The sequence below is a fragment of the Rhinoraja longicauda genome, chromosome 40 (genome assembly GCF_053455715.1).
Source record: "Rhinoraja longicauda isolate Sanriku21f chromosome 40, sRhiLon1.1, whole genome shotgun sequence".
NCBI classification, from domain to species: domain Eukaryota; kingdom Metazoa; phylum Chordata; class Chondrichthyes; order Rajiformes; family Arhynchobatidae; genus Rhinoraja; species Rhinoraja longicauda.
In genome coordinates, this window is record NC_135992.1 from 11,675,708 (window position 1) to 11,695,610 (window position 19,903).

At 49.0% G+C, this 19,903-nt stretch overlaps 1 protein-coding gene across 3 annotated transcripts in view; it reads left to right on the forward strand.

Moving 5' to 3' along the window:
• Window positions 1-17,024, forward strand: part of LOC144611346 (suppressor of cytokine signaling 1-like) — a 54,349-nt gene extending 37,325 nt beyond the window's left edge. The window contains exons 2-4 of one of the 3 annotated variants that reach the window (XR_013549510.1): window positions 4,455-5,533; window positions 12,368-12,850; window positions 16,210-17,024. Coding sequence is in view for 2 of the 3 variants with exons in the window: in XM_078430416.1 (XP_078286542.1) it covers window positions 4,515-5,126 (612 nt within the window). In the remaining variant the exon portion in view is untranslated. Of the gene's footprint in view, window positions 1-4,454; window positions 5,607-12,367; window positions 12,851-16,209 lie in introns of those variants that run through there. The other 2 variants (XM_078430416.1, XM_078430415.1) reach the window with 2 other exon arrangements.
• Window positions 17,025-19,903: the final 2,879 nt, after the last annotated feature.

Here is a 19,903-nt window from a genome sequence, read left to right on the forward strand (position 1 = left end):
AAACCCCCTCTTCCCTCCCCCACTCCTCTCCTCCGCCCCTCCTCCACCACCCTCCCCCTCCCCTCCCCCCACTCCATCCCCCCTCAACCCCCCTTATCCTCCCCTCCCTTCCCCCCCTCCCCTCGCTCCCCTCCCCTCCCCCCTCCTCCCCCCTCCTCCCCCCCCCTACCCTCCTCCCCCCTACCCCCCCCCCTCCCTCCCTCCCCCTTCCCCCCTCCTCCACCTTCCCCCTCCTCCACCCCCTTCCCCTCCACCCACCCCCATCCCCCTCAACCCCCCTTATCCTCACTTCTTCCCCCCCCTCCCCTAGCTCCCTCCCCCTCCATAGGAGATAGGTTTAAACTTTAAAATGTGAATAACTTTAAATATATAACACCGATTTCAATGAAGCCTCTTCCATTAGCACCAAAGGGACAACGGTGAGTAAGGTGGGCCTAAAATTGTCACGCTATCGTGTACCGTTTTGGCTGTAGTTCAGGAATAAACAAACAAACATGAGTTTTAGTATATAGATATAAAACAAAGCACTAGAGGAACTCATTGGGTTAGGCAGCATGGACAGACAATGTTTTGTGTCATAATTATTCAGACACATGTATTTATATTGTATTCTAAAAGATGAGGGAGGACCTCATTGAGGTTTACCTGGACAGTGTAAGGCTTGGATGGAGTGGATGTGGACAGGGTGTTTCCACTGGTGGGGGAGTCTAGGACTAGAGGTCATAGCCTCAGAATAAGAGGACATACCTTTAGAAAGGAGATGAGGAGGAATTTCTTTAGTCAGAGGGTGTTGAATCTGTGGAATTCATTGCCACTGACGTCTGGAGGCCAGGTCAATGGATAGTTTTAAGGCAGAGACAGATAGATTCTTGATTAGTACGGGTTGTCAGGGGTTATGGGGAGAAGGCAGGAGAATGGGGTTGAGAGAGGAAAGATAAATCAGCCATGATTGCATGACGGACTAGACTTGATGGGCCGAATTACTTAATTCTGCTCCAATTACCTATGAATATATCATGGCTTTGATGATTTCTGATAACTCCAAAGTGATTTACAATCAGTTAAGTAATTTTGAATGTTATGTACAATATCATGTTGCGGATAATTTGTGCTCTGCAAACTTGTACAAGCAGCTATGAAATCAAGTACTGGGCGATCTGTTTTAGGTAACTATTATGGAATAAATCTCGCACAAGGGCACTAAGCAACTCCCCTTCCCATTTTGGAGAGGTGTAACAAAGCTTACATTCACCAGAAAGGTGAGGTCAGTTTAATATCGCCTACCAGCGCAGTAATGCAATGAAACGTCGTGTTGATTTAGGTGTTGAGCTTTCCGTGGTGAGACATAAACCAGGGGTGAGAGAGAGAGCACTGCGATCTGCGCTAGTGTGATAACATGAAGTAGGGCGGCCACGGTGGCGCAGCGGTAGACTTACTACTTACTGCCTTACAGCGCTTGCAGCGCCAGAGACCCGGGTTCGATCCCGACTACGGGTGCTGTCTGTACGGAGTTTGTACGTTCTCCCCGCGACCGCGTGGGATTTCCCCAAGATCTTCGGTTTCCCCCCCACACTCCAAAGACGTACAGGTATGTAGGTTAATTGGCTTGGTGTATGTGTAAATTGTCCCTAGTGGGTGTAGGGTCATGTTAATGTGCGGGGATCGCGGTCTCGGTGGCCAAAGGGCCTGTTTCCGCACTGTATCTCTAAAGTTAAAAAAAGAAGCAAGATGAGTCTATACTAACAATTAGTTAGAGTCTGAAGAAGGGTCTCGACCCGAAATGTCACCCATTCCTTCTGTGCAGAGATGCTGCCTGTCCCGCTGAGTTGCTCCAGCATTTTGTGTCCATCTTCAGTTTAAACCAGCATCTGTAGTTCCTTCTTGCACTTAACAATTAGTTACGTTTAAAGATACAGCGCGGAAGCAGATTCTTCGGCCCGCCAAGTCCACGCCACCCAGCGATCCCTGCACATTAATACTATCCTACTCACACTTGGGTCAATTTACATTTATCCCAAGCCCAATTAGCCTACGAACTGGTATGAGGAAACTGGAGCTTCCTGGAGAAAACCCACGCGGTCAAGGGGAGAACGTACAAACCCCATACAGACTGCACCCGTGGTCATGATCGAACCCGGGTCCCTGGCGCTATAAGGCAGCAACTCTACCGCCGTGCCACCCTATTCATAAGCTCATAAGTGATAGGAGCAGAATTCGGCCATTCGCCCATCAAGTTGACTCTGCCATTCAATCACCGCTGATCTATCTCTCCCTCCTTACCCCATTCTCCTGCCTTTTCCCCATAACCCCTGACACCCGCACTAATCAAAAATCTATCTATCTCTGCCCTAAAAGTATATCCATTGACTTGGCCTCCACGGCCTTCTGTGGCAAAGAATTACACAGATTCACCACTCTCTAAAGAAATTCCTCCTCGTCTCCTTCCTAAAGGAACGTCCTTTAATTCTGAGGCTATGACCTCTAGCCCTAGACTCTCCCACTAGTGGAAACATCCTCTCCACATCCACTCTATCCAGGCCTTTCAATGAGGTCCCCCTTCATTCTCCTAAACTCCAGCGAGTACAGGCCCAGTGCCGTCAAACGCTGTGGAAATTGTGAATGCTTGTGGACTGGTTGCCCTAACGTGGACTGCAGGAAACGTGGCAAGCACAGGGAGGTTTCATTGCGAGTTTCTGAGAGTTTTCAGAACACGTTCTGGATGTCAATGTGCAGTGTTGCAATTTGCATGTGCTCGGTATCTGAGAAGTCTCTTTGCCAGGGTGGGATTCTACTTGCAGCGCGGTCCGAAAATATGATAAGATTAAAAACACATTTCAAATGTCTCTTGGATAACACTATCTCTGTTGCCCGGTCGAAACTTGGGAGTTTAAAAATATGTGTTGAACAATGTCACGCTCCATACGAAGGAACTGCAGATGCTGGTTTACACCGAAGATAGACACAAACTACCGCTGTGCCACCGTGCCCGTAGAAACATAGAAAACAGGTGCAGGAGGAGGCCATTCGGCCCTTAGAGCCAACACCGCCATTCAATATGATCATGGCTGTTCATCCAAAATCTGTATCCCGTTCCAGCTTTTTCCCCATATTCCTTGGTTCCGTTAGCCCTAAGAGCCAAATCTAACTCTCTCTTGAAAACATCCAGTGAATTGGCCTCCACTGCCTTCTGTGGCAGAGAATTCCACAGATTCACAACTCTCTGGTTGAAAAAGATTTTCCTCATCTCAGTCCTAAATGGCCTCCCCTTTATTCTTAAACTGTGATCCCTGGTTCTGGACTCCCCCAACATGGGAAACATTTTTCCTGCATCTAGCCTGCCCAATCCCTTAATCTTTGGCTCCAAAGTGAAAGGTGGGATTAGATTCGTCATAGATAGACACAAAGCGCTGGAGTTACACAGCGAGGCAGGAAGAATGCAGGTACAGCAGGCAGTGAAGAAAGCCAATGGAATGTTGGCCTTCATAACAAGAGGAGTTGAGTATAGGAGCAAAGAGGTCCTTCTACAGTTGTACCGGGCCCTGGTGAGACCGCACCTGGAGTACTGTGTGCAGTTTTGGTCTCCAAATTTGAGGAAGGATATTCTTGCTATTGAGGGCGTGCAGCGTAGGTTCACTAGGTTAATTCCCGGAATGGCGGGACTGTCGTATGTTGAAAGGCTGGAGCAATTAGGCTTGTATACACTGGAATTTAGAAGGATGAAACATATAAGATAATTAGGGGATTGGACACATTAGAGGGAGGAAGCATGTTCCCAATGTTGGGGGAGTCCAGAACAAGGGGCCACAGTTTAAGAATAAGGGGTAGGCCATTTAGAACGGAGATGAGGAAGAACTTTTTCAGTCAGAGAGTGGTGAAGGTGTGGAATTCTCTGCCTCAGAAGGCAGTGGAGGCCAGTTCGTTGGATGCTTTCAAGAGAGAGCTGGATAGAGCTCTTAAGGATAGCGGAGTGAGGGGTTATGGGGAGAAGGCAGGAACGGGATACTGATTGAGAGTGATCAGCCATGATCACATTGCATGGCGGTGCTGGCTCGAAGGGCTGAATGGCCTCCTCCTGCACCTATTGTCTATTGTCTATTGTCTATTGTCTATTATCTCTGGAGAAAAAGGATGGGTGATGTTTCGGGTCGGGACCCTTCTTCAGACTCATGTTCTTTTACATGAGCATAGACTGTCTGAGTTAAATGTGCTCCGGTTTCCTCCCACACTCCAAAGACGTACAGGTTTGTAGGGCTTGGTAATTGGCTCGGTAAATGTAAAAATTGTCACCAGTGGGTGTAGGATAATGTTAGTGTGCGGGGATCGCTGGTCGGCGCGGACCCGGTGGGCCGAAGGGCCTGTTTCCGCTCTGCATCTCTAAACTAAACTAAAGTGAACCTGTTTTATCTGATGCGTCTGTCCTCTTTCCCCCCCCCCCCCCCCCTCCACACACACAGGACGTCTGTCGAGCCAGAGGTTGAGGATGGGGCCTGTGTGGACCTGGTGGTGTTTCTGAGATGGTCGGAGGGAGGTGTCGCTTGGATGCCCCGGCCAGCGTGCGAAGGTCCGGCCAGTCCCGCCTCCAGCGCCCGCCACCGCCACCGCCGGCGCCCCCGGAGTCGCCCACCCACTTCCGCACCTTTCAGAACGAGGAGCGGGGGGTGGTGGAGCGCAGCCTGCGCCGCCTGGACGAGGGCGGCTTCTACTGGGGCCCGCTGCCCGTGGACAAGGCCCATGCCCTGCTGGCACCCAGGCCCGTGGGCACCTTCCTGGTCCGCGACAGCACCCAGGCCGACCACCTGTTCAGCCTGAGCGTGCGCGCCCGCCACGGGCCCGTCAGCATGCGGGTGCAGTTCAAGCGCGAGCGCTTCTGGCTGGACGATGCCCACTTTGACTGCATGGTGAAGCTACTGGAGTACTGCGTGGACTGCAGCCGCCGCAAGCCCTTCATGTTCGAGGGTGGCGACGCCATCACCTTCACCGCGCCGCTGCGCCAAAGCCCCGTGCCCAAGCTGCAGCAGCTGTGCAGGAGGAATATCATCCGCCATGTGGGGCGGGAAGGCGTGGCCAAGCTTCCCCTGGTGCCCAGTCTCCAGAGGTACATCGAAGAGTTCCCATTCAAGATATAACTCGGGTGAGGGCGAAGTGAGTCTTTTCCTCTTCTCTTACGGCGGATGAACCCGTTCATCGTGACCGCCGTCCGAGCACAAGCTGAAGATCAGAGGGCATCTTCAGATGAAGATCGGGGCATCTCGTGCTCAGTCTGTTCCCGGGCACTGAATCCAGTTTGGGCTGTCGATGGGGCTGCAAGCACGGATTGCGGGCAGGTGACATGGAGTCAGGAGTCGGGGACCCTTGCACATAGGTCCGGCTCGGAGCCAAGAAACTCCACGATAAAACAGACGCTCACCGGGAGAGCAAGGAGTGCACACGAGAGAGAAATAAGTGTCTCTGGTCAATTCCTTCACACAAATCATTTCAATGCAATGCCAGGCCTTGCTTTTCGTGGTTCCACCTGAAGCTGAAGCAGCCTGAGGTAGAATTCCGTCAAATATTTCAATGGTATAAATAAATTTGGAGGTAGACACAAAGAGCTGGAGTAACTCAGCGGGACAGGCAGCATCTCGGGAGAGAAGGAATGGGCGACGTTTCGGGTCGAGACCCTCTTCACCCCTGCGTCTGAAGAAGGGTCTCGACCCAAAACATCACCCATTCCTTCTCTCCCGAGACGCCACCTGCCCCCTGAGTTACTCCAGCACTTTGTGTCTACCTTCAATTTAAACCAGCATCTGCAGTTTTCTTTCCTATATATACATAAATTAATATATTTTGATACGTAACTTTAAAGACGTAAAATTCAAACCGATGTGGTGAGAAGTGGCAAACGGGTAACCATGAGGATTGGAACCAAAGATACTAGAGGAACAAGATGGGCCACTCCGTCGAAATCGCCCATACTGAAGTCTAGTACGCAAAGGAGCCATTTTAGTAAGCAAAACCCGCCGTCCGTTATGCCTCTTGCGGTGTAATCAGTGTTTTGGGGGAAGAGTAATGTGTGACGATACCATTAAAATGCAGAATATATCTCATTTATCAATTCAAAGATTTTTGTTATTTTGTTTTTAATGTTTCTGCAAGTTTCTGCCTACTAAAATGGCGACGTGACATACTACGGTTTTTAGGGTCGAGTGGTCTATCTTGCTCCTCTAGTATCTTTGATTAGAACACAGCTGTGAGGAGAGATATGAATGGAATACTTTATTGTCACATGTCACAAGGCACAGTGAAATTCTTTGCTTGCACACCCAAGGTATGTAAATAGTTGCCACGTAAAGGGCGCTGACAAAGTTACAAGGTACCTCCATCAATTGTTCCTCCCTCCCCCCTCCCCCTCATGACGGTCCCCCAGGCAAGGTCCTCCATTATTCCTCCATTATTCATTGTTCTTCCTACCCCCCCCCCCCAGCCTGGGTCCCCCATTGTTCTCTCCCTCCCCCTCCCCCCTCACGGCAGTCCCCCCCACCACACCCTGGGTCCCCCATTGTTGTGTCCCCCCCCCCCCCCCCCCACGGCGGTCCTCTCATCGACCACAGAAACCATGGCGGCTTGGAGCGGGGACGTTAAGTTTTAAACAGAGGATGCTGAGGGGGGAATCTTATGTTGGAAGTCCATAAAAGTACAAGGAGCCTCGATAAAAAACAAACACGAGCCGGTTTCGCTGGGGGGGGGGGGGGTAGAGGTTGAATTCGGAGCAGGCACGAGTTTGAGGTATTCGGTAGATTAGAGGGAAGAGAAGGAAAAAACGTTTCCACCCGGTGGGTGGGTGTCTGGAACTCACCTCTTGAAGGGGAGACGGCAGAAACACTCGGCGCGTTTCAAATAAAATATACCCCAGATCTGTGACCTACAGGACCTGGAGTAAGGTTGCTCACAGGCACGATGGGCTGAATAGCCTTCGCCCGGGTGACACGGTGGCGCGGCGGTAGAGTTGCCGCCTCACAGCGCCAGAGACCCAGGTTCGATTCTACTGTCTGGAACGAAGCAATGTCTTGTCCCGAAATGCCACCCGTTCCTTCTCTCCAGAGATGCCGTGTTAATCCAGCACTTTGTGTCTTATCTTCTACCTATTGATCATGTTCTTGGTTTTTCTGTTTGCTTGATGGATTTTCATTTTGCACTGAGCATTTTAGCTGTTCAGTTTACATGTACAGAATATTTATTGTTCAAACAAAATAAATGTATTTGTATTAATTATGCGCTTGAGGCTGCTCATTGCTGTTCGTGTCACCCACTCACGGCACAGTTTTCAAACAAGGAACCGCAGATGCTGGTGAATATGCAAAGTGCTGGAGTAATCAGCAGATCAGGCAGCATCTCTGGACAACATGGATGATCCATGTTTTGTTTAGATTAGAGATGCAGCAGAAACAGGCCCTTCCGGCCAACCGGGTCCGCGCCGACCAGCGATCCCCGCACCCGAACACTATCCTACGCACACTAGGGACAATTTACAATTATACCAAGCCAATTAACCTAAGTCTTTGGAGTGTGGGTGGAAACCGAAGATCTCGGTCACGGGGAGAACGTACAAACTCCGTACAGACAGCACCCGCAGTCGGGATCGAACCCGGGTCCCTGGCGCCTGTAAGGCAGCAACACCACGTGCAAACGACGCCAGTGAATGACAGTGACAAGGTTGTCATCTGGATAGAACATCTCAAAGCATCTGATGAACAGGGAATCCCTTAAAGTGCAGGCAAAATCCCAGAGAAGCAAAATAGACCATGTTATCACTTCGGACACGATCCAAGCCATGAACTCTTTCACTTGTATCTGTTAAACGATTGCTCCACGTCAGTTCTCTGTATCGCTCGAGTGGACAGCACGGTGGCGCAGTGGTAGAGTTGCCACCTTACCACACTTGCAGCACAGGAGACCCATCTTTCCTCCACAGACGCACTGGTTTGTAGGTTAGGTAGACACAAAATGCTGGAGTAACTCAGCGGGACAGGCAGTATCTCGGGAGAGAAGGAATGGGTGACGTTTGGGGTCGAGACCCTTCTTCAGACTGATGTCGGGGGGAGGGGGTGGGACACAGATACGATGTAGTGGGGGATAGGAAGACTAGTGGGAAAACTGGGAAGGGGAAGGGATAGAGAGGGAAAGCAGGGACCATCTGAAGTTAAGAGAAGTCAATGTTGATACTGCTGGGGTGTAAACTACCCAGGTGAAATATGAGGTGCTGTTCCTCCAATTTGCGCTGGGCCTCACTCAGTCCAACCCTGTGGACAAGACTCAGTCTGAAGAAGGGTCTCGACCCGAAACGTCACGCATTCCTTCTCTCCTGAGATGCTGCCTGACCCACTGAGTTACTCCAGCATTTTGTGTCTACCTTCGATTTAAACCAGCGTCTGCAGTTTTTCTCTGACATACCAAACTAAACTAGTCTGTCACATGCTTTGGCTCACTTAAGCTGGATCACCTGAGCTTCTGAAGATATCCACGCACCCACTCTGTGGACAAGAAACTTCTCCCTTAAGTCTTATCGTTAAGGAATCTAACTAGACAAGGGTAACCATGCACTATAACTGCATGTCTTTGAACTCTGTGGTTTGAAGAAAATGCTTTATCTATTAAAGTGACTTCCAGGAACAGATAGAATCAAATACTGAGAAACACAGCAAAAGATGCACTGCGGTTAGATATGGCCTACTTTCTTTATCAGAACTTATAAAAGCCTAAAGGACATAGAATTTTAAAAAAATAATCAAGGGTTTTGTTGATGGACTGATGTTTGTCAAAGCTGAAAAAAACACACACACACACACACACACACAGACAAATTGCTGTAATGGAGAAATTAAAAGTAATGGAGATATTTTTAATGAGAATGAATTTCATTAGTCAGGCTGTGGTGAATCTGTTGAATTCTCTGCCACCGAAGGCTGTGGAGGCCAAGTCAGTAGATATTTTTTAAGGCAGAGATAGGTAGATTCTTGATTAGTGCAGGTGTCAGGGGTTATGGGAAGAAGGCAGGAGAATGGGGTTGGGAGGGAGAGATAGATCAGCCATGAGTGGACTTGATGAGCCGAATGGCCTAATTCTGTTCCTATCACTTACGAACTTATTAATGAAGTTCACGACCTGGTGAAATATTCTGGAATTCCTCTTTTCCTTTCCAATGTGTTTCGAGTAATCGAGATCACTTTGAATGGCGGTGCTGGCTCAAAGGGCCGAATGGCCTACTCCTGCACCTATTTTCTATTCTAACATATTTATAGAGGCTTCCAAGATAACTAGCATGAGTAAGAATAAGAACAAGTAAAAATTTAATTGTTCTATTTGGGACATTTGACAAGAAAACACTCTTGACCCTTGAGTCTGAGCAGCCATTTTGTCTTCTGGTGATTTTTTTCTGATGTTAATCTGGTCAAAACTGGTCCCCCCTCATTCTGCTAAACTACAGCGAGTGCAAGCCCAGAGCCTTCAAATGTGTTATCCCAATCATCCCCGGGATTATTCTCGTAACCTCCTCTGGATCCTCTCCAATGCCAGCATGTCCATCCTCAGATGGGATTAGCTCAGATGATCGAAAAAGGCTAGCATGGACATTGATGGACTGAAGGGCCCTTTCCTGGGCTGAACAACTCTACGAAGGTAACAGTGAATAACTTGTCGCCTTTTGACACCATCTGAAAATATCACTTCTCACTCGCTCAGCTTTGCACTCTGGTATTTATATATTCAGAGAGCAGGGCCTTTGTAAATTTAGCAGCCGTGACCTTTGCTATTTAATTTGATGAGATTCTAGGAAAACCGCAAGCTCGAAGACTGAATGCAAGACTTTCCACGTAAGTCAGGCATGTGGACAAAGATAACCTCTCGGAGAAATGCTCTCAGACGGCACCAGGTGCATCACACTTTGCCTGCCGCGCTTTTACCAGTCGATGATGGCGCTCAGACATTCGATGTGAAATTAGAAATTTTACTTAGAAAAAAATATCGGGGAAAAAAACTGGTATTCTTTCTGGTCTGTAATTAATAGGCCACAAGTGCAGCCTGTGGCCTACTCAGTGGTAAGAAATTGTAAAGAAAACAGGATGTGGGATGTTACCAGAACTATTAACAATGAACACATAGCATAACGTAGGCATTTCGGTGTTTAAAAATCATCTATGTATCACTCTATGACTTATTATTGCACAATTATTGGGGTTTTTGTGTATGTATGTGTGTGTATATATATATATATATATATATAGGTATCACAAAATGCAGAAGTAACTAAGTGGGTCAGGCAGCATCTCAGGAAAGAAAGAATGGGAGACGTTTTGGGTCGAGACCCTTCTTCAGACTATGTGTATTTGTGAATATATATACACACGCGCTGAACTTTTTTTTCGCGTTTATCATATTGTTTGCAGTGTGTTATGTTTACATATTCTGCTGTGTGCTGCAAGTAGGAATTTCGTTGTTCTATCTGGGACACATGACAATAAAACACACTTGACTCTATGTGCCAACGAAATTCTTGTGTACACTGGAATTTAGAAGGATGAGGGGGGATCTTATTGAAACATATAAGATAATTAGGGGATTTGACACATTAGAGGCAGGAAACATGTTCCCAATGTTGGGGGAGTCCAGAACAAGGGGCCACAGTTTAAGAATAAGGGGTAGGCCATTCAGAACAGAGATGAGGAAGAACTTTTTCAGTCAGAGAGTGGTGAAGGTGTGGAATTCTCTGCCTCAGAAGGCAGTGGAGGCCAGTTCGTTGGATGCTTTCAAGAGAGAGCTGGATAGAGCTCTTAAGGATAGCGGAGTGAAGGGGTATTGGGAGAAGGCAGGAACGGGGTACTGATTGAGAGTGATCAGCCATGATCGCATTGAATGGCGGTGCTAGCTCGAAGGGCTGAATGGCCTACTCCTGCACCTATTGTCTATTGTCTATAGCACAGTCACGTACATAAGCCAGTTTGCAAAACACTATCGTACCACAATGAAAGTGGTTTATTCTCCACTACCCCCCCCCCCCCCCCACCCGTCCCAACCTTTATCAAGTAAGAATCCATACATTTAACATCGTGGAGCTCGCAGTCTCGTGTGGGGGCCGGTCGGCAGCTCCAGAAGCCGCACGGCGTTCGACTGGTCCCGCCCGCGGTAGATCGCCCGGCGCGGGAGAGCGGGAAAAGATGCAGGAGCTGGATCGCCCCGACGAGGAAGACCCACCGCCGGCTACGGGAGTCAAGATCGTCCCGTCAACGGAAGGTTCGAGACCCCCGACCGCTGGATTGAACTTTTTTTTCGCCTTCCATCACAGTGAGGAATAGAAACATAGAAACATAGAAAATAGGTGCAGGAGTAGGCCATTCGGCCGTTCGAGCCTGCACCGCCATTCAATATGATCATGGCTGATCATCCAACTCAGTAACCTGTACCTGCCTTCTCTCCATACCCCCTGATCCCTTTAGCCACAAGGGCCACATCTAACTCCCTCTTAAATATAGCCAATGAACTGGCCTCAACTACCTTCTGTGGCACAGAATTCCACAGACTCGCCACTCTCTGTGTGAAGAAATGTTTTCTCATCTCGGTCCTAAAAGACTTCCCCCTTATCCTTAAGCTGTGACCCCTGGTTCTGGACTTCCCCAACATCGGGAACAATCTTCCCGCATCTAGCCTCTCCAACCCCTTAAGAATTTTATATGTTTCTATAAAATCCCCCCTCAGTCTTCTAAATTCCAGCGAGTACAAGCCCAGTCTATCCAGTCTTTCTTCATATGAAAGTCCTGCCATCCCAGGGATCAATCTGGTGAACCTTCTCTGTACTCCCTCTAAGGCTAGAATGTGGAGGAGTCACTGTGGTGGATGTTCATGTTAAAATGTATTGTGTGTGTTCTGTTGCTTTTCATTGGTATGACTGTATGGCAAATGGAGTTCCTCGTATGTTGCAAAACATACTTGGCTAATAAAGTATGATTGTGATACTGTTGGAAGCTGACTGATTAGCTCTGGTAACTTCAAAATTCTGTTATAATCTTCTGCGATAGAAATCTAGTTAGAAAGACTGGATCAATTTTCTAGGGCAAACATAAACAGCTTAGAAAGAAAACGTTCATTATGTGTAGGAAGGAACTGCAGATGCTGGTTTAAACAGAAGATGGACACAAAATGGTGGAGTAACTCAGTGGGACAGGCAGCATCTCTGGAGTTTGAAGAAAGGTCTCGACCCGAAACGTCACCCATTCCATCTCTCCAGAGATGCTGTCTGTCCCGCTGAGTTACTCCAGCATTTTGTGTCTGTCTAATGTTAATTATGGTTTGGTTCCATGCAGATTTATTCAGTTTTGCTTTCTGCTGCCTTTCCCAGTTTATTTTTAGAGACACTGCACGGAAATAAGGCCTTCCAGCCCACCGAGTCCACACCGACCAGCGCACTAACACTATCCTACACACGAGAGGGACGAATTACATTTATACCAAGCCAATTAACCTACAAACCTGCACGTCTTTTGGAGTGAGGGAGGAAATTGGAAGATCTCGGAGAAAACCCACACGGGTCACGGAGAGAACGTACAAACTCCGTACAGACAGCACCCGTAGTCGGGATCGAACCTGGAGTCTCTGGCGCTGCAAGCGCTGTAAGGCAGCAACTCTACCGCTGCGCCACCGTGCCGCCCACGAGTTATTTGACCGTGGTCTGTGTCACAGCCAAATCCTCTGGTTTCCTGTGTGGAGATGGTGGCTGTTACAGGGACTGTTTCACAGCACAGACCGCAGCTGAAACTGGGACGTTAATGCATCGGAACATGGTGGAGGATAGTGGGCCCTGTGCAAATGCCGCAACCCTCAGGTAAAATCAACTGCTGGATGCAGATTTCTTTAAAACTCACAAGCTCTTCATGTGGTCAGCCGTAGAATGAGTGGGTAGAGAGAGGGGGAGGGGGTGAAGAGGGGGGGAGATGGAGGTCGAGGGTGGAGGAGTGGGGAGGGTGGGGGGGGGGGGGGAGGGGAAGGCTACTCATGCGATAGCCACAGAAAGGCCCACAAATTATAACAGGCAACGAGCGAGCCCAAATTTGTTGGAATTGGAATTATCCAAAGACTTTCCTGAAAATTTCTCGGAACAGCCTTGCGCGAAATAGTAAGCACCAAGGTGGACTCAAAAATCTGGAGTAATTCAGCGGGTCAGGCAGCATCTCTGGAGAGAAGGAATGGGTGACATTGCGGGTCGAGACCCTTCTGAAGGGGTCTCGACCATTTGGCCCTTCGAGCCAGCACCGCCATTTGATATGATCATGGCTGATCATCCTAAATCAGTATCCCTTTCCTGCTTTTTTCCCATATCCCTGGATTCCCTTAGCCCTTAGAGCTAAATCTAACTCTCTCTTGAACACATCCAGTGAATCGGCCTCCACTGCCTTCTGTGGTGGAGAATTCCACAGATTTACAGCTCTCGGGGTGACTGGTTAGCACGCATCAAAAAAGCTTTTCACTGTACCTCGGTACACCTGACAATAAACTAAACTGGGACTACCTTCTTCTGAGACTAGGAACTGATTGCTGAACTTTTGCCCATACAATCTGATACACTCGGCACCATGGCACTGAGGCCAACTGCAGATGCTGGTTTACACCGAAGATAGACACAAAATGCTGGAGTAACTCAGCGGGACAGGCAGCATCTCTGGAGGGAAGGAATGGGTGACGTTTTGGGTTGAGTCTGAAGAAGGGACTCGACCTGAATCGTCACCCATTCCTTCTCTCCAGAGATGCAGCCTGGCCCGCTGAGTTACTCCAGTATTTTGGGTCCATCTTCGTTTAACATGTCTGGTTCTTGCAACACTTAACAACTAGGGACAAGAGGTCAGCCATGGCTGCGTTGCGTCACGACTAATCTTTCCCAGCAGTTGAAGGGACAGAAGTACCCAGAAAGGGAGTTCCCCCCTGGCCTGCCCACACATTGCTTGCGTCACTCAGCAGAGGGTCAATCCCGATACTGAAAAGGGGCCTCGTCCACAGCGTTGAATCTGAGCATAAACAATCTTGCGTGAATTTGGCACACAGTTTTGCCAGCTGTTTTTAAACTTCAGACTGAGAGTGGGGGGGGAGAGGGAGTCTAGAGAGATTCGGAGGGGTAAGGTGTGAAAATGACAGATCAAAGCAGACACAGAATGCTTGAACTGAGCGGGCCAGGCTGCATCTCTGGAGAGAAGGAATGGGTGACGATTCAGGTCGAGACCCTTCTTCAGACTCAACCCGAAACATCGCCCATTCCTTCTCTCCAGAGATGCTGCCTGTCCCGCTGAGTTACTCCAGCATTTGCGTCTATCTTCGGTGTAAACCAGCATCTGCAGTTCCTTCCCACACAGATCGAAGCAGGAGACAATCATGGAAATGTCGAATGAATGGTTCATCGTTGGCTGAGGGAAAGGTGACAAGGAGGCACACAATCAGTAAAATTAATCAGGACAGTGAAACTAAGTGGAGAACTAAGGTGGGGGAGGGACGGAGAGAGAGGGAATGCAAGGGTTACTTGAAATGTTAAATGAAGAGAAGTCCTGTGTAACTGTGCAAACTGTGGGGAGACTGAAAATAGAACTGGAAAACTGTGCAGATTTGGGGGAAGCTGGTAATGTTTAGTGTAGTTTAGAGATACAGCGTGGAAACAGGCCATTCGGCCCACTGAGTCCGTGCAGACCAACGATCACCCATATCCTACACACTAGGGATAATTTACAGAAGCCAATTAACCTCTGCGATTCCTCCTGCTCTCCAACATGTTCCTTAACTTAAGCATCGTCCCCCTTGATCTGTGTTTTCACACCTTAACCGTCCATATCTCTAGACTCCCTCCCACCCCCCCCCGACTCTCAGTATAAAGAAGGGTCTCGACCCGAAACGTCACCCATTCCTTCTCTCCTGAGATGCTGCCTGACCTGCTGAGTTACTCCAGCATTTTGTGAATAAATACCCACAAACCTGCACGTCTTTGGAACCTGGGAGGGAACCGGAGCACCCGGAGGGAACCCCACGCGGTGACAGGGAGGACGTGCAAACTCCGTGCGGTCAGGATCAGAAGAATTCCTACCAACTGCATCTTCTCACCCTAGATTATCAGTTCACGTCTAGTTGTGTTTTACTGCAGAACTGGACCCTGTGATGATGCCAAATGTTGAAAACACCACCACCTACAGGTGGCATTTGGAACTCCCTCTCGGTTGCGTGGGACACCTTGGTGGAGGGAGGGTGCTTCCACTCTGGGAGCCCCTGTTCCAATATCTAAAGGGGCTGCTCCTTCTCACCCACCACCCTCATCTTTGGACACCCCTGTGCGTTGGGGGGGGGGAGAGGGTTTGGGGCCGACGATGTCCTGGTTGAGTTTAGCTCCTGGGCCTGGCCAAGCTGGCCGTCCGCGAGTCACGGCGCCAGGCGGAAGAGGGCTCTGCCCAAGACGGCTGCCCGCCCCTTTTCCGGGGTTACGTCCGTCCGCGCCCGGGTGGTGCTGGAGAGGGACCACGCGCCGTCCAGGGGCACCCTGGGGGGTTTCCGGGACCGCTGGGCTCCGCGGGGGATTGGATGCATCCTGTATAGGGATTGTAATGTAGTTGTATAATAGTTTCATTTGGAATATTTGTTCATGTTGTCTTGTGGTGGTGGGTTCTGTTTTGGAAATATTGTTTTGAAAATAATTGAATACATTTTTAAAAAAAATTAATAAACAAGGGCTTTGGAGGAAACGGGAGCTTAAAGCGAGACCCCCCCCCCTATGTTCCTTCCACCGATGACAAGTGGAGAATGTCGGGGAGAATGGAGCCAGTGATGACAACAACGGTGGACGCTACGGGCAAGGAGAGAGGCCGGTGGGAGAGGGAACCGGGGGGGGGGGGGGGGTCTGGCACTGGCACATCGCGCCAGAGAGTAACAAAGGGAGAACAAAAGGGGGGACCCAGTGTGGGGAGGACCGAGAACTAAAGGGGTACCTCAAAGGGGGAATGTGGTCAAAATGGGATACTTTGTCGGCGCCCTTTATGTGGCGACCGTTTGTATACCTTGGGTGCGCAGAACAAAGCGTATCACTGTGACTTGGAAATAAAGTATCATTCATCCTTCATTCATTCATCACTTCATTCATTCGTTCGTTCGTCCGTCCGCTCATCAATGAATGAATTAATTAACAGATTAATCGATTGATTAATTGATTAATTCCAGGTCGGCTGTGGAAGGCCCCCCCCCCGCCAGCAGCACAAAGGTGGACGGGTGAGGTGAGGGAAGCGGCATCCAAGGGAGGCGACGGCTGGAGGCCCCCGCAGCAGCCTGGGGCTCGCCTGGATCGGGCACTGCTCATGAGAACCAGAGTGCGGACTGGACTTTGAAAACGGTGCCAAAACACGGCGCCTCTTGCCTGCAGGCTCTGTGGACTCTTCCTGTACCCTTGCTAATCGGGGGCTGCGTGTAGGAAAGGGACTCACTGTGCGTTTGCACATCTATGTACTAAAGTGCTCGTTTGTTTGTTTGTTTGTTCCTGAACTACAGCCAAAACGGTACACGATAGCGCGACAATTGAGATGGTGCAAGCACTCAATGTCCTGCACGCAGTTCCACCATCTCCTGAGTAGCCGTGAGCCAGTGATTCCCAGGATTCAGTGGAGCTGTCCCAGGAACGAGTGGGTTAACATACGATGAGCGTTTATTTTACGGCACTGGGCCTGTACTCGCTGGAGTTTAGGAGGATGAAAGGGGGACCTCATAGAAACTTTCCGAATAGTGAAAGGCCTGGATAGAGTGGGTGCGGACTGGATGTTTCCACTTGTGGGAGAGTCTAGGACCGGGGTGGCACAGCCTCAGAATTAAAGGACGTTCCTTTAGGAATGAGATGAGGATGAATTTCTTTGGTCAGAGGGTGGTGAATCTGTGGAATTCACTGCCACAGAAAGTTGTGGAGTTGCCAAGTCAATGTATATTTTTAGAGCAGAGATAGATAGATCAGTCTGAAGAAGGGTCTCGACCCGAAACGTCACCCATTCCTTCTCTCCCAGATGCTGCCTGACCTGCTGAGTTACTCCAGCATTTTGTGATACCTTTGTACCAGCATCTGCAGTTATTTTCCTCAATAGATAGATTCTTGATTAGTACAGGCCCTTCGACCCACCTAGTCTGTACAAACACTAGCACTATTCTACACACTAGAGACCAAAGACAATTAACCTACAAAGCTGTATGTCTTATAAGTGTGGGAGGAAACCGGAGCACCCAGGGAAAACCCACGCAGGTCACGGGGAGAACGTACAAACTCTGTACAGACAGCGCCCGTAGTTGGGATGGTACCCGGGTCTTTGGCGCCATGATGTAGCAACTTTACCGCTGCACCACCATGCCATCCATTTATTACAGGTTTTACAGAGTACTCGGTTTACATATCTGTGGAGCTGCTGCAAGTAAGAATTTCGTTGTTCCGTTTCTGGACGTATGACAATCAAACACTCTTGACTCTTAAAGACTGGCATCAATCACTCTGCAATAAACGCAGCAGTCACTAGGTGACACCCAATGCCCATTTCACAACCCTGTGAGGTGAAAAATCAAAGGAAACGGCAGATGCAGGAGACCTGAAATAAAAACAAACGATAGACACAAAATGCCGGAGTAACTCAGCGGGACAGGCAGTGTCTCTAGAGAGTTCGAAGACCCGAAACGTCTCTCCAGGGATGCTGCCTGTCCCGCTGAGTTACTCCAGCATTTTGTGTGTGTCTTCGATCTAAACCAGCATCTGCAGTTCTTTCCCGAACAAACAAACAAATAAAAGATCTTCGGTTTCCTCCCACCCTCCAAAGACGTGCAGGTTTGTTGGTTAATTGGCTTGGAATAAGTGTAAATTGATGGCGTAAGTGTGCGGGGATCACTGGTCGGCGCTGACTCGGTGGGCCGAAGGGCCTGTTTCTGTGCTGTATCTCTAAACTAAACTAAGCATTTAGTAAAACGTTAGTGCTGGAGTAGTTAATAGGACTGAAAGGCGATGAATCCCTAGGAACCTGGTGACATGGATCCCAGTGTTTAAGTTCAGTTTAGTTTATTGTCACGTGTACCGAGGAACAGTGAAAAGTTTTTGTCGCGTGCTAACCAGCCAGTGGAAAGATAATACATGATCACAATCCAGCCATTCACAGTGTTTAGATACGTGATAAGGGAATAACGTTTAGTGCAGGGTAAAGCCAGTAAAGATAGTCCGAGGGTCTTCGATGAGGTAGTTCAGCACTGCTCTCTGGTTGTGGTAGGATGGTTCAGTTGCCTGATAACAGCTGGGAAGAAACTGTCCCTGAATCTGGATGTGTGTGTTTTCACACTTCTGTAGCTTTTGCCCGATGGGAGAGGGGAGAAGAGGGAGAGGGAGTGAATCCAACTCTGTCCAGCAACCTCTTCCTGTAGCTAATACCCTCTAATCCAGGCGTTACTCCGGTTGTCTTTTTGCCAGAAAGTGGTGAATCTGTGGAATTCACTGTGGAGGCCAAGACCTTGGGGGTATTTTCAAAGCAGAGATTGATAGGGTCTTGATTAGTACGGGTGTTATGGGTTACGGGGAGAAGGCCGGAGAATGGGGTCGGGAGGGAGAGATAGATCAGCCATGATTGAATGGCGGGGGAGATGTGATGGGCCGAATGGCCTAATTCTGCTCCTAGAACTTACGAAAACATGAATTTATGAAGAAGGGTCTCGACCCGAAGCGGCACCTATTCCTTTTCTCCGGAGATGCTGCCTGACCCGCTGAGTTACTCCAGCACTTTGTGTCCACCACTGAATATTTGTCACCCAGTGAAGACCAGACTTCTGGCACGAACAGTCAGCAGGAAAGATCGTGCACAAATCTTTACCTGATGTCCATCACAGGACTGAATAGCAACGGCAACAGGAAGGCTCTCACCATGGCTCAGAGAGTTCCAGTATTCTCTGAAGATAGACATAGAATGCTGGAGCAACTCAGCGGGACAGGCAGCATCTCTGGAGAGAAGAAGAATTTTAAAAAATATATATATGGCTATTGAGGCAGTGCAGCATAGGTTCACGAGGTTAATCTCAATTCCCGGGATGGCGGGACTGTCATATGAGGAAAGATTGGAAAGACAGAGCTTGTATTGACTGGAATTTGGAAGGATGACAGGGGATCTTATAGAAACGTTATGAAATTATAAAAGGACTGGACAAGCTAGATGCAGGAAAAATGTTCCCAATGTTGGAGTCCAGAACCAGGGGCCACGCAGTCTAAAAATAAAGGGGGGGCCATTTAAAACTGAGATGAGAAAAAACTTTTCCACCCAGAGAGTTGTGAATTTGTGGAATTCTCTGCCACAGAGGGCAGTAGAGGCCAATTCACTGGATGAATTTAAAAGAGAATTAGATAGAGCTCTAGGGGCTAGTGGAATCAAGGGATACGGGGAGAAGGCAGGCACGGGTTGCTGATTGTGGATGATCAGCCATGATCACAATGAGTGGCGGTGCTGGCTCGAAGGGCCAAATGGCCTCCTCCTGCACCTATTTTCTATGTTTCTATGCTTCTAATAAGAATGAAACATGAGAAGAACAGTTTGGGTAGATGCACAGAGTCTCGGATAGTCATCATCATCATCATATATATACAGCCGGAAACAGGCCTTTTCGGCCCTCCAAGTCCGTGCCGCCCAACGATCCCCGCACATTAACACTTATCCTACACCCACTAGGGACAATTTTTACATTTACCCAGCCAATTAACCTACATACCTGTACGTCTTTGGAGTGTGGGAGGAAACCGAAGATCTCGGAGTAAACCCACGCAGGTCACGGGGAGAACGTACAAACTCCTTACAGTGCAGCACCCGTAGTCAGGATCGAACCTGAGTCTCCGGCGCTGCATTCGCTGTAAAGCAGCAAC